The 15665-nt window shown below is 38.1% G+C and overlaps 1 protein-coding gene across 8 annotated transcripts in view; it reads right to left on the bottom strand.

Annotated features, from left to right (window-relative positions):
* The window catches only part of TCF12 (transcription factor 12), a 161622-nt gene that overhangs the window by 51383 nt on the left and 94574 nt on the right, over positions 1-15665 (bottom strand). For all 8 annotated transcript variants that reach the window (XM_074549408.1, XM_074549406.1, XM_074549410.1 and 5 more), the window contains exon 8: positions 2556-2691. In XM_074549408.1, the coding sequence (XP_074405509.1) occupies positions 2556-2691 (136 nt within the window). The remainder of the gene's footprint in view (positions 1-2555; positions 2692-15665) is intronic.

The following is a 15665-nucleotide window of genomic DNA, read 5'->3' as shown; positions in this document are numbered from 1 at the left end:
AGTTTATTCAGATGCTAATACAATTAATCTAAAAACTCTGCATGCAAATTACAAAACAACTGATTTTTGAAGATGAGTATCTGGTGATATTACCAGTTCAACAGTTAACCAATAAAGTCTTTAATTAAAACACAAAATTCTTATTTTTCTGTTTTCATTCAGAACATTTATGATGATATGACAAGATAAAGGTGAGATAAGGTGAAATATCTGCTGGGTATCTTTACTCTCATTGTTTCCCATAGGGCATGCTCAGAAAGAAAAGAAAAGAACTTTTGGAAAACATATTTATATTGGATTCAAAATGTCACCTGGAAGAGAACACTGGTTGGTATCAATGCAATTTAATATGAAATTTAACAAGAGCTTGTTATAATCCTGGTCAGACAACTCCTTCTCAGGGATAATTTGACTTTGTTAGAAATTCTCAGGCAGCAGATTTGTAGCACTTAACAAGTCCATTAAAAAAAAAAATTAAAACTCAGACATACTTTCTCAAGCTATTGGAAAAGACTTGGGACAAAAGATTACTTCCTCTTTCTGACATTCCTGGAAAAACATTTCCATGGATTTGTAACCACCACCTGCCATATCCCAGGCTACAAGCTTCAGATTCAATCATGACAAAAAGAGGAATATCACCAGTTTAAACACATTTATACCCCCTGAGCTTCTCTTTCAAAGAAAAAGCTAAATATACTCTGAAAACTCCACACTTCATTTCCATTTATTTAATTTAATAATATCAGAAACTTGCCAAGCTCTGTAGAGTTTGCACAGGAAACAAGAAGCTCATTCAGGACCACCTCAGTCCCTGCACCTCTCGAGCACCCTGTGCCCAGCTCACAGCCCTGCCCCTCCAACCCACAGCAGGTTACACTGCAAGCAGTTCCTCACCAAAACCAATTCAGTGTGGGCTAAACCACCACCAGCAGCAGATTAAAGCACAGTTCTTTTCTCTTGAAGTTCAACCGCCCTCTCAAGCTGTAAACAATTTAAATGTTCTTTTTCTGAAACAGGTGTGAGGAACTGCTGTGTTTGTTCTGGTATTCTGAGCAACAGGAATACTTACAACAATCTTCATAAAGGCAGCCAAACCCAAGATAAATGGCAGTTGGTTTGACAACAAGTAAAAAGATCATCCAAATATATATTTAAAATACATATATACACACATATATTAGCAGAAGAGGAAATGGCCTTAAGTTGCACAAAGGGAGATTTAGGTTTGATGTCAGGAAAATTTTTTCACTGAAAGGAGTGTTGGGCACTGGAACAGACTGCCCAGGAAGGGGTGGGCACCATCCCTGAAGGGATTTAAAGATGTGTACATGTGGCACCTGGGACATGGGTTAGTGGTGGACTGGGCAGTGCTGAGTTAAAAGTTGGACTCGATGGTTTAGAAGGCTTTTTCAGATTAAATGATCCCATAATACATAAGATTATGTTCTAAAGCAATATTTTTTTATTTTAAAAATATTTAAAAAACAATTTCAAACATGTTCAGGACTATTTTAGTGCCCAAGATGTTTGCAGTTATAGTTAATATTAAAGTTACTTCACAAAGCAATTTGCATTTGAAAATTTTATTTTGGGTAAAATATGGTTGGAGTAACATGGTTCCAACAAACAAGATTTTTACTATGGAATAGAAGTGCTATACAAATGAGGGGCATTAAAGACTCAACTATATAATTAGAGAAATTCTCACCACCTGTCACACTAATACCTAAATATATGGTAACTAAGTTATATAACTGGAATATAATGGTAAACTAGAATATAAAGTTACAGTCTCTTTTTTATACCAAAAAGATTTTTTTTTTATTTGCACACCCAATTATTCACAACAGTCTTACAGCAGATACTACAGAACAGCTGACTCATTCTTGATTCTCTGATTCAAGAGAATTAGAAAGCTATAAAATATTACCGCTGTCTGTGACCAAGTATGAAAATTCCATTCACCTCCAGCTATCCCCAGATTAAAATACTAATACTGTCAACAGGATTATAACAATTTTAAGGCAAGTTCCTCCTGCATATTTTGCAAGATAGTTTGATTTTAGGATAAACTACTAGCTTCCAATTGCTAAGATCTTTAAAGGCATGTTGAACCAATTACAATGAACTATATATTGCCCTGAATAAAGTTACTTTTAGCATATAAAAGGATAATTGTTTCCCCTTTGTGTCCTTCCCCTACTAAATAATGGTAATGACCTCAAGGTCAGGCATTTCCAGGAGTTAATGATGGCACGGGTTAAGGGCACTCAGCTGGTCATCAGCTCCTATCCATCTGTCATTATTGCTTTTGCAATTAAGGGTTTTATTAGAGTTTCTTGTTTGTTTTGTAAGCCAGACTGACCAGTGTTGAATCGAAGCTAGCGTCCCAAAGAAAACATTAATAATTCCAGTTTTTCTCTTATATAGCAGTTTGATGTAACTTCACTTGCTCAGCACAATCTCCTGTGCATTAAATGTACTGTCAAAAACCAAAACAAAGCCTGCAGAGAAGCCTTGGGGAGCAGAGCTGAAGTGTGTGTGTGACTTACCGAGGGCGGCAGAGTCGTGCAGCGGCCGGCGGCGCTGGTTGGCGGCAGAGAAGGGGTAGTAGGGGGTGCCAGGCTTCCCAGAGGATGCCAGCTGGGCTGCACTGCCAAGCCCCATGTCAGAACGAAGCAGACTGGACTGCAAAGTACACAGAGAAAAGTCAAATTAAACTCTACAATGCAGCTGTTAATATGCCAGGCTGACAAACTATTAACCACGCTTACTGCTCTTGGCATTTAGAGGAATGTATTGGGATTTACTGAAGGTTCTAGAGCTCAAAAAAATGTAGACTTTTTAAAATCACTGTTCAGAGTATGCACTACTGCATAACTCAGAAAGGCAGAGCAAGCTTAGCTGTGAGCCTCCAGAAAGCCATAACCATTTCAGCTGAAAACATCTGAAAGAATTAATTCATATTTAAATTTTAAACAAAAACCATAATCCTTTGTTTAGTTTGCAATATAACACTTCTTCTATTACACAATATAAACATAATTGATAAAAACTGCTAAGAGTTTATAGCATGACATTAAGTTTTAGCACATACTTAGAAATCAAGACTTAGATTACATTCATAAAAACATGGAATAAAATTGTCAAAAAAAAAATCAAATGCAGACAAGAGACAACACAGTAGATTAATGAACATGAAAAATTGACATTTTAAACCCTTCAAACTAACAAGGTGGCTGAACCCTACCCTTTTTGTTCCCTTCCCATGCAGTAAAAACAAAAACATTCTAAACACTTAACAAGTGCATTGTATATTGTTTGACCTCACATTATTTGGGTTTCCTCTGTAAAACAGAAATGAATGTTGGTGATTTAGAACAACATTTTTTTTTCCATGGGTGATGTTATGCTTAGCTTTATTTTAGTCTGTAAGTCCTGACATAGAGGGAACCCACAGAACTGTCTGTACAGAAAATGTTCTTGTAGCAGGTGGTAAAAATTCACTGTGTTTCACTCCTGGCTGGTGCACACAGCTTTGCTCATGGAGCAGCATCCACTCCACATTGCACTCAGCTAAAGACACACTGCTGTTCATGTCTGCCAGTATTTTAAGGTCATGTGGAAGCAGCAGCCTCATGAGCAATTGGATTTCTTCAGCCATGGTCAGTGCATGGCGCAGCCTTCCCAGACAAGGGGGAAAAGCACAGCTGGCAGGACAAGGGGCATTTTTCCTTACACTCACCGGCACTGACATTTCATTGCCAGCTGATGCTAAGGCAGGGACTGCTAACTGGAGTAAGTTTTATACCAAAACCCCACCTAATTCGTCCTTCAGCCTGGCTGCTCCCAAGCCAACATTCCTTGTGCCACCAGCTGCTCTCCAGGAGGAGCCCTCATGCCCACACGGTTCCAGACGTGTCACCAAACCCACTCACGGGCTGGATTATGGCAGGAACTGCCCCAGTGCTGCTGCCTGCCTGGGCTACAGCAGGTACTCACTGCTCCTGCCTCTCCTCACCTTCCTTCTGAGGCCCAAATACCTCATTCATAAATAAATGTATTTTTGCATTATACTAGATCATCGAAACTGATGTGTCTGGTGTGAGGAGATGTGAAAGGTGAGGTTCACTCACAGAGCTCACAGTAAGGTACTAAATGCCTTCCACCTTGCAGTGCACTGGGATTAGCAGAAAATGAAGACTTCAGACAGAGTTACAGAATATATATATATATCTATATAAAATAAGCTTTTTCTTGCATTGTATCACCATTGAAATGTCTCTCTTTTCTTGTTTGATGACTAATTTGAGCATGAAAATCTTATATTTTAATTAAATAGAGTGGGACGTGAAAGAATTGCCACATCACAAACTAAAGGAAGGCCCAAAAGTGTTAAGTATTTTATACAAAAGTGTGAAAACCAAAATTTATTAAAAATGTTACTGCATAGAAATAGCTTCCTCTCAGCTTAACTTCTTCACTGTTATTCTTACAACAGTCTTTGAAACAGAATTCTTAATCTGAAACTCATATTAAAATGAGATACTCTGATAAGGTGACAAACGTATATAGCAAATACATGCAGGGGGAAATCTGCTGGTGGGCTGTTCTGAGGTCTTCTAATTTTTGCTTTGGACAAATCATTAAGATTTTATTGTTTTGCAGAAAACATGAACATGAGACTATCTGGCTTACTCAGTAGAAATCTGAATTTAGCAAAGACACGATTCTAAACATTTACTACAGTTTTAGAGGCGAACACTGTGCTGGAAACCTGGGCAATGTTTTGTGATAAGCAGCTCCTCCAAACCAACACTAGCCAGAAGAAGAAATGAAACCAGTTCTCACTTAGGCCAACACTTGACCCTCTTGACCAAGAATATCCAGGACTGCAGGAAAACTGCTTAGCATGGCCTGTGGGGAAGGGAGGAAGTGCTGTGGCAGTTGTCATTTCAAGGAGCTGGGGCAAGGTCCCGCTCCCAGAGCAGCACCAGTGCTGGGGCCGGCAGGAGCTCTGGGGTGCTCAGAGCAGCTGCCAAACACAATCAGGAACCACGGCCCGCTCCCATCAGAGCCAGCCCTCCCTGCCACCCCAGCATCTCCCCTGACCACTGCAGGGATTTTGGAAATGCAATGGGATCCATCCTGATGCTTAAAAAAAAAAAAAAGGGAGTGTTCCTAGTTCCTCTGTTCCTCTACTCATTAGGAGATGGGGAAAGATTTTTTAAAAAAAAAAATAAAAAGAACCAACCAGTAAAAACTCTGAAATTCATTTCTGCAAAGTCATTCCAAAAGGCATGAGTCTGTGTCTTTTCCAGCCTTAACCTCCAACCTTTACTTCATGACATTTGCTACTCTTGCTCTTGCCCTAAGTATTCCAGTGTTTGACATTTTCACCAGACCCTGAATTTCAAAGCAGCCTGGCTTCTACAATAACATAAAGTTAGTGTGTAAGCACTATAGTAGATACTCAAGCTATAGTAAATATCAAGCTGTGCAACACAGTCTGAAGAAGTTTTCTGATCTATACTGTGTTTGGGTAAGCATTTTTTTTTATTTGTAAAAAAATTATTAAAAACCAAAGCAATACAAAACCACAACCCTCTTTAACCATTGGCCCAATCAAATGAAACATCTGTTTAGAATTTTATAATTGTTCCTCAGTCTTCCAAAAGAAAATAAAAATAGATGTCATTAGTTCAGCTCATTGATTTTTCTGCCTGTTTGAACCAATTGAGAAAAAATATTGATTAGGACTGATCCTTTCCTAAGGGCATCTGATAAAGAAAGGAATACAAAAATACCACTGAGGATAGCAGAACAGCTTTGTATTATCAGCATCAAGCTCCTCCTGCCCAAGTGCCCGAGGTCCCTGTGCAGAGGCAGATCACTTACACACGTGGCTAGGGGCATTCTCCACAGAGAACCTGCACCCTCACCCTGAACCTCATCTGCCAAGCATGCATCCAATTACCAAAGAATAATCAATGACTGGTTATTCTCTCAATGCTTGGCCAAGTCCTTGTCTGTATTACCATTGTAAATAAACAGGCATCACTCCTAAAAACTTGCCTCTTTGGATTTTATAATGCATATATCCAGTTTCAAGATATACAAAAAGTTATTTAAAGCAACGTTTTTCCTAAGCAATAAGTGTTCAATAACTTTTAAAAAAAAAAAAAAAAGGGAATAAATTGCTTTTATTACAATCAACTAAGAACACAGCAAGCCTGATTCAGAAATGAAAAGAGAAAAAGATGTGAACATGACTGCTTTACTTTTGAGATTTATCCCTTTCAGGGAAGCCAAGAACAGTTTTGACAGCCTCAGGAGAAATAGCATGGCCTGACCCAAATAGGAAAGGCTTTCACAAGGGCCACTATCTCAACAAATGCTTTAAAGGGTCACTTTCCTAAAGAGTATTCTCATAAAAATGAAATGCAGGAGGTGTCTATTCAATCACTGTATGGATGAGGTGGGGGAAAAGAATCATATCTCTATATTGGGGTGGATTTATGCACCTTTGTCACAGGAAACAAGTAACTTTGCACTGCAGCTGCATTTTCGTGCAGGCAAAGTTTGCTTCCATTCAAACTAACAAGCCAATCAGCCATATGCTTATATCAAAATTATATGCCTGAGATAAAAAGAAGGTCCTCAGTCAACTTATTTTAAAATTGTTTTTTAATTGATTCTTTCAAATAATTTAAGCATAAAAGTAAAAAATAGTTTGACTAATTCCTAGGTTTTCTTCTCTCCAGCCCAGCTCTTTGACTCTGCAGATACAATTTGATGCCAAAACACTGCTCTGCCTTCAATGAACTTCTAGGACACCAGCCAGCAGAATTCTAATACATTGGTAAACATTTCTTTGATTTTACTTTGATATTTAAAAAAAAAAAAAGTGGACAAGTAAAGGCCACAGATGTCCTTACATAATATTCCTTGCAGCTCTCGAATGTTTAGGCTCTATGCAAACAGGAAAGCCAAGCTGTCCTGGAAAGCACACAAACAGTTTGAACAAACACACTCCATACACTACCTATATACAGGTTTTTTTTACCTATTCAAAAATGTATTTGCCATAGGCAGGTAGCCCTGTGCTTCCTGGTCTAAATCTTGTCCATGTTCTTTCCTTAAATGCAAACATTGGCAAACACTTTTAAGAATTCAAATTTTCCCAGCATAGCCATAGCCAAACTATGTGATAGTTTCATCCAAATACAACTGTGTGCCTTTACATTATTCATTATTTTCTATCAAAAGAATAATATGGTTGAGAATAAAAGCATTAGCCCATTATATGCAACTGATTATGACAGGCCTATTATGCTGGCATAATAAGGCAGTCTGCTTTGGCAGTGAAATGAGAGCTGCAACTCACCAACTGCAAACTTAGATCTTGAAAACCTCCCCAACAGTCAACTAGATTTGACTAGATTTTATTTTCCTATTTTTTATGCAGTAGCTTCCTTTTCATAAAATTTTTGCTTTCAATCCTAGCAGTCAGGCTGTACCTATTTAAAGCAGGAAAACTGTCTAGAAGTAAAAAACAAATAAAAAGTACTTGAGCTTTCAGTTAAAAATTGTGAGCTTGAGTACTTTACTTTTACAAAATAATGTAATGCAACACCATTCATCTCAATCAAATCCCTCCATTATCCCGCCACAGTCGCTGACAAACTCACTTGGCATCTCTCTATTCCTCAGAATTACACAGAGCAGATGGCAAGTGCATTCCTTGCCTTACTGTAAACTTGAAATGTTGCCCTGGGTAGAGCACAAGTTTCATGTGCATGTCCTTTTTACTCAGTGAGCTGTTTGGATGACTTACAGCATGGATAGAACGTGTCTCAGGATTGCATGTCTTGCCTTATAGATAAACCTGATAATTTGCATAAGCTGGCTTAAAAGAACATAACAAAACAGAAAAGTCAAAGTCTGGTAAACTTGCAAAATCCCCCAGCAAAGTTGTATATTTTGTTATGGTGTTTCGAAAGGAAAACCCAGCAAAACACTAAAACATGAATAATTGCTCTGAAATCCTAGTCCAGCGGAGAGGTTAGGGCTACAAAAAGACCATTCTCTTGAGTTCCACGTCATGCAGTTCAAGCCAAAAATATAACTAAGATATAAAGGGTTGAATTCCACTTTACTCAAGTCTCCAGTCTTTGGAAACTGTAATGAATATGCACTCCAAAATAGGAGCTGAATTTGGAAAAAAACACTGACATATGATGTAAATTCATTTTAAATTTAAATTTTAGAGATATGTTTGCAATTATCAGCATGTTGTTAAAGAATCTCATCCTGAGAATATCATCAAATAGTAATGTGAAATACAGTGTTACCATTTTGAGAACAAAGGGACTCTGAATGAGTAATCAATAGCAACTGGCAGAAAATGAGGCATTAATTATGATCCTCTCTAGTGTTTTGTCTCAAACAACATTTCATTAAATATATTGTGCTAACCTGTACATCTTCAAGCCATTACCAATAGATTTGATCAGATACATTTTTGGTCTGTTTCAGAAGGAGGAAAATACCAGAATTAGAAAACCAAAACAACATCTAAAGTGTTATATGATAACTTGAGCTTTTTTTCCTTGATCAATTTAAAGGAAATCAGGGGTTGCCAATAAAACATCTCAGGAGAGGATCCTCTAACAACATGTTGATAATTGCAAACATATTCCTCATTTAAAAAAAAATACTTAGGTCTTATAATCTCAGTGTAGTCTCTTGAAAATTTAATTATCATCTCCTATACCTAAAGTATCATGCAGGTTTGAGAAGATAATGACAGTCATCCATCAACTGCATCCTGCCAGTGTAATCAGGCTAATCTTGCTCACTGGATTTAAAACCAGCTACCTAGGGTACTAAATACTGAAGTGATGCAACATCATAAACAAAATTACATTTAGCTTTACTGTCTTTCCAATTAATGGTAACTCCAGTGAAGATCAGATTATCAATATATTCTCTTTTTATGCCAAAGCTTTTCCAGATCACCAAGAGCTGCTTATTCATGTGTGCACCTAAGCAGAGGCTGCTACTGTGGCAAATTCTGTTCATGTGTAAATATACTGGGACTGAGCACAGGGACAGAGGAGAGAGAAGAAAGGAGTTGATTCAGAATTACATATATGGCAGTTTTTTAGCCATGAGGAGAGCAAAGATTAAATGCAAAGGGAAGAAATCATTTTGTATTCTTTTTGCCTCTAAATGTCTTTAAAGGCCCTGATTAACACAAATATTGTGAAGAGTCCCTTCCTTCTCTTTTGCAATATTGTCTCCCCTGCACTGATGCTGCATATTGGCAAGACTACAAATTCAGTTTTACGCCTCTAAAGCAGCACCCTGCTGATGTTGTGTCCAATCCCCGAGGTTATGCTGCCTCAGCTTGTCTTCCTTCATCCCCCCGGGCAAGGGATTTTTGCCTTGCTGACTGAATTCTAGGAAGGCATTACTAAGCATTGTGATTACAGGTCAGGCACCCCTCCCTTCGCCTTTGAATCTTTTTGCTACATTATGAAAACAGTAATTTGAACAGCTTCCTTTCTGTGATTATACAAAAGTCTCTTTCTGGAAAATTCTAAAATTTTACAACAGAAGTTGCTGAGTGGTTATTCATCTAGTTTTTAATTTTTATGGTACCACCCTCCTTGCTTTCCTTTATGATTACATGATACTAGCATGAGGAGTCAATATTAAAGGATTTTATGCTGAGCCTTATTTACAGAAGTTAGACTATAAAGGATATTATAAAACAAACTATATTTGCATCTCTTCCTTAGTTCTCAAACTACTCTCTGCATTTTCAGCAAAATTATTTTAAAATATTTCAGACCATTAATAGATCATTTCATGTATCTAGTATGGAAGCTGTACATCTCCTCCCGCACACAACCAAGAGAAAAATCTTGCTCTAAGAACCAAGTCAGAAAATTATTAACATGATGAGGGTATGTTAATTAGCAACCAGTTAATTGTTAGGACTTAACATGGAGAACCCAAATGTTTTCACATATGATCAAGGGAGAACTCAGTTCAGTAGTAGGGTGCTAGGAAATGGCCAGGAGATATCCTAGGCTACAATCCCCTCTCCTGAATAAATGTTATCCTCCTCTCCCTGCTCTTCAGAAACCTGTGCCAGCAGGAGCACCGGGGTCTGGAAAAGCACTCCAGAACACAGCTGAAACCAAAACAAGCTGCATGGTTTAGTTCCATGGAGGAGGAATGTAAATGCCAAATCTTGTGCTTCCTCCCAGCCCTGCCTCAGTGGCCGGGCTGTGCTGTCCCAGCCAGCCCAGGAAGCAGAGCCCAGAACAGGCTGCCCACAGCACCCACAAGCTCCCCCTGCCCAGAACAGGCTGCCCACAGCACTCACAGGCTCCCCCTGCCCAGTCCTGCCCAGAACAGGCTGCCCACAGCACCCACAGGCTCCCCCTGCCCAGAACAGGCTGCCCACAGCACTCACAGGCTCCCCCTGCCCAGAACAGGCTGCCCACAGCACCAACTCCCCCTGCCCAGTCCTGCTCAGGGCATCTGTTCTTCTTGCTGCCAGCTATTTGTGCTTTTGTCAAGTCTGGGAAGGCACCTTCTCTACCTATTAATTCAAAAAGGAAGGTAAATGGGGGCTTAACATACTAGAGTAATTACAGACAAAAGGAATGCACACTTCAAGAAAATCCAAAGGGCAATCCAGCTCATTCAGATAAGCAGGCATGGCTGGGAGTACAGAGCTGAGCTAATATTTTCCCCATCCTCCACTAATACCATATATATTTGTAATTGAGAAGCACCCAGCTCTGAGGCAGTCAGAACAGCTGGACACAAATAGTAATTCACCAAAGAAGTTTTACCTGCACTCTGTGCTGTAGCATATTTTTCCTTCCTTATGCAGCAATATGCGTATTAGTTTACAGAATACCCATAACCTTAAATACAATCAAAAATAAACAATAAAATAAAGGTGGCAAGGAAATTTGCCAAGCCTAAATAGTGTGAGAAAGAGAAGGGCAAAGACAAGAAACTGTTTGCTTGGTAAAGGCATTGAAAATTATTCCTTACAGAGCTGCTCTCCCTTTATAAATAGCATCCCTCCTCCAACTATAACAAATTCCTAACACCTGCTACCCGCTTCATTCCAGGGGGAATGTCTTCCCTGATTAACTTCAGGTGGTCACCTCCAGCGCTGGAAAAAGAAATCTAGCCCATGCCCCATACATTTTTACTTTCTAAAAAGGTTTTGCAGACTCCTTATCTGCTGAGTGACAGGAGATATTTTCCCAATAGCACGATAAGTAATTCACTTCTAATAAATCATGATGAAAAGAAAGTTAATATTGCTTGATTCTACTTGAGAAGTAAAATAAAGCAAAATAAACTAAAGTTCAGGCATTCCATCTGCCCTTAAACTATATATTCCTCTCCCCATCCCAATCTTTCAGGATGGTATCAGCTGGCAGAATCCAGAGTCACTGCTTCAGTTAACATTGTGTCAGCCTTTCCTTCAGCAGCTGCATTTCTTAGAGATTGATAGCTCAGCCGTAAAAATCTGCTTCAGGGAGACACCTGATATCAAAAGTGTCAGAGAAGGGGAGATTAAAAAGAGAGAATTTACAAAATAAAACCAGTTTTTCAGCTTTCAAGTTATATTGGTATTAAAATCCTCACACATGTACAAGCCTTAAATTTTTTTATACTTCCATAACTCAGTATTACTTGGATTTCAGGAGGCATCATGTTCTCTGTTCTGCTTCTAAAACTATGTAAGGAAGGAAGAAAAGCAACTGGTGCCACTGCTTGTAGCCTTTGTAAAGCCCCACTCATCAGAAAGGTGCAGAAAATGATGTAATTTTCTGCCTCATTGGAAAGATCCATCTAAAGCATCTTTAGACACACACCAGCAGTGAGGAGGAAAAGCTTCCTGGCTGTTTCATGGACACTGGCTGGCAGAAACCCTGGCAAAGCATCCCAGGAACAAGTGCCAGGCTGCCACACTGCTCCTGCAGCCCGAGCAGGATTTATCTGTGTGCCTTTGCACCCATCTGAACAACAAGCACCTGGGAAAACACCCTGTGGCACAAAGCCCTTCTCTAGTCTAACTCTTACATTTTAAGCAACATCCCAGCTGTCAAATGCCACTAAAATCCTGCTCTACCCCACTACTCACAATCACTCATCTCTTTCACTGTTGTCAGTTCTGAGGTTTTTGTCCTCACAAAACTTGTATTTCCAATTACATTTTTCATATTCTTCTCCACTTTTCCATTTTTGTCAGTAAATCCTGTTTCTGCTTCCCACACACATTTTGCACATCCTTATAACCTAACACTCACATTTTTGTCTGTGTGCTTAATCTTAGTGCTGCTTAATGTTACTTGATGCTTTATTAAAAACACTAAAATCAATCTTCTCCATTACACCAAATACATATCTTAGTTATAGAATTTATATAACTGTATAAATTAAAAGTATGATATAAATAATAATTTACATAATTGTTAATATAGAAATGAATGTTTATTTTAGCAAAAATTAATTATGTATTGATTTATTTTTAAATAGAATTTATTAATATTATATAATATGTTTTGGAACATTAAAAATACATTTAGGTTGGTGCTATTTTCTGGTATCTATACTCTTGTTTTAACTTTTGCTTGTAATACCAGCCAGTCACACAAAAAAGTTGCCATTTTTGCTTATGCACAATACAAATGAGCTTTTATGTTCTCCCTAGACAGCTCAAATTTCTGGAGTTATACCCTTATTACTCTTCCTCAGCTGTTAGAGAGTCAGCTCTGAGATAACTACTTGCCCCAACATTGCAGGATTGCTCTTTAGGTTTGAATTCTGTTCAAGCTACTTTAAAGTCTCTTTAAATTTTAAAGAGGCAAATTACTGACTATGCAAAGACAAAGTAACATACACTTGCATTCATTTCTTTTGCTGAAGTGATCATCTGTTAAATTGCCCAAGAAATTGATGCTAAAGGCATTTTTTGGGTTTATTTCAGAAGTTCTTATAGTGTTTGTTCAGAAACAAATTTTTTTACACAAAAATAGAACAAACTTTTTAGTCTGTTAAGGATGTAACAGCTAACAAATACAGTCTAACATGCTGCCATTTTATTCTTTAACAAATAGCTAAATTTGCAGGCAACAAGATGCAAACCTTTAAAGTTCCATGTTAAATTGTCAAGAAAGGAGAAATGGGTAAATTCTGAAAAGTTGTCTGAAATCATGTCTTAATCTGTTTACTTGGAGTGTATCCCCATAAGGAGCACTAAGTGTGGTGCTAATGTGCATAAAATGTTACTGAGATACTGCAAAACTCAGGCTAATTTAATAAAGCCTGATGTGCCTTACATCATGCTGCAATGATGCAATAATATGCTGCTAAATGAGTCACCCCACATTAGCTTCATGGCAACAGCAGAGTTGATGGCTACTGAAGGGAAAATGGGGTAGAAATATTACTGCAAATATTGATGGAGCAGCTTTCTATTGGATTTTTCTCATCCTAGAAAAAGCTGCCTTATTTATTGTGCATTACCAACATACACAAAACCTATATAATAGTAGCAGCAAAAATGACTTAGAAATCCATCTGCCACTAAATAAAATCTATGTAGAGTACACAGAGTCATACAGATCATCCATATGCCTTCTGTGTAGTGCTACACTATTCATGCAATATGTATATACATCATGTACTACAGTGTATATTTTATAAATTATTTTACATATATATATGTGATTGTACATAGTCTAAGTGAAATGTATTTACTAAATTCAATCCATAGCTCCTTCCAGCACTCATATATTCTACAGTTTTACCAGCAGCAGCTTTTTCTAAATGGGTTTTATAAGTTCTGAAGTGTCCCATCATCATGTAGACCACAGAGATTAATGAGTAACAAAAATGGAGTAAATTAAGAGAGGACTCTTTATAAAAAGCTACACTTTAAACCACAAGTGCTGAATGCCTCTTTAGTTCCTGCCCAGCATCCATTACACTCAGCACTGGATTCTCCTCCTTTCCCACACACAGGATACAGCGCAGACTTCAAATGATTATGAAGGGAGGAAAAATGTGTTATCTCCACATGTCAAAAAATTCCACATGTCTATTTTTCATGCATGATTGTTTAGAATGAAAATAGAACATTAAAGGGGATGGTCACCAGCAATTTCCCATGCTGAGCCCAGTGATGCCAGTGGGGAGCGCCGGTGGCAGGCAATGAGAACAGGCAACGTGAGGCCAAAGAAACTCCCCCCCAATTCCCCAGGGCACTCTCAGGCCCCTGGGGATAAAGTTACCCTCTGGGAAGACCCACACCAACAATTAGAAGAATTAGTCTAACAGCTACACATGTACTGCACATTTATCTCAATTTCACTTTAAAAATATTGCAGACCCCTGGCTTTCTTTGAGCTCAGAGCTGTCAAACCAATGTGCAGTGACAGCTGGGGACCTTTTTGATGATATTGGAAATGGGAGTAGTGAATTCAATATCTGAAGTCTAATCTTGTTTCTTTCACATAAGCTACTGTTTCCAGTACAAAACCACACAAATGCCAAGAAAACCCTTTTTATCACAAGAAGCTTTCTGAAAATTTAACCTTTACCTGATTTATAATTTGTGAAAACTTGCCATTCCCAAAACTGCAATTACATGGCCGACAGGAATGGTGGAGTTCCCCACAAAAATCACAAACCACCACCTTCCCTTCAATTCAAAGACACAAAAGGAGACTTTTTGTCAAGTCATGTAGCATTGCATTTCATTCTGACAGCTAAACAGAGTTTTTAGTATTTCTTCTAAAAGCTGTCAATTCTTCCTCCAGGTAAAAATTTTTTACATTCATCTAAATCAGCTCTGCATAAGTCTTAATTTGTCATCTTAACCATCCACTTAGAGTCTATATACTTTTGGATGTTCCTTTTTGGCTTGTTTAAAACACCTGATGGAGAGAAAACCTGAAAACCTGCACTTCTTGCTAATAAAATATTTCTAAATTAGCCATATTTATGTTCTTGTGACTAAATGTTACAGTGAATCAGATTCTATTACCTAAGTCACTCAGGTTCCTAAGCTACATTGAAAATCAATCACACTTCACTCCTACAGCCTAAATATAAAGCCTGTAGGTAGCAAACAGTCCCTACAAATCACTGCTTAGATTATTTTCAGTAAAAGGTGAGAATGATACTAAGACTCTGAAATATTGCAGCTTACAGTAGTCTTGAAAATTTTCATTGCAGCCTTCTGTAAACTCAAAGTAAAAATTAAAACTCCTCACACTTCCATACTAGGTTATTAATACCTTTTACACCAGAAACATAAGGAAAGGAGGTAGGAGAAGGATGGGTTCAAGTGAATTTGGAGAAGTTAGATATTTTCAATTTATCTATACCCAATAACAAACTCAGGAGACTGAGTAGCTCTTGCCATTTTACCATTTCAGAAACCTTAGCCACTGCCTTTGAAGAACTCATGGTTCAGAGCAGAGACCAGAAAAGAGTGGGGTTAGTTGGTTTCAGAAAGGAAGAAAAGGAGTGGCTTGTAATTCCTCAAAAACCTAAATTTCTTTTTTTTTTAATAATACTGTCAGAAATAGACTGCAAATGTCAGAAGATAA

The sequence above is a fragment of the Zonotrichia albicollis genome, chromosome 11, assembly GCF_047830755.1.
Source record: "Zonotrichia albicollis isolate bZonAlb1 chromosome 11, bZonAlb1.hap1, whole genome shotgun sequence".
In the NCBI taxonomy this organism is placed as follows: Eukaryota; Metazoa; Chordata; class Aves; order Passeriformes; family Passerellidae; genus Zonotrichia; species Zonotrichia albicollis.
Note: the sequence above shows the minus strand (reverse complement) of the source record. Positions and strands in the feature narration are given on the sequence as shown.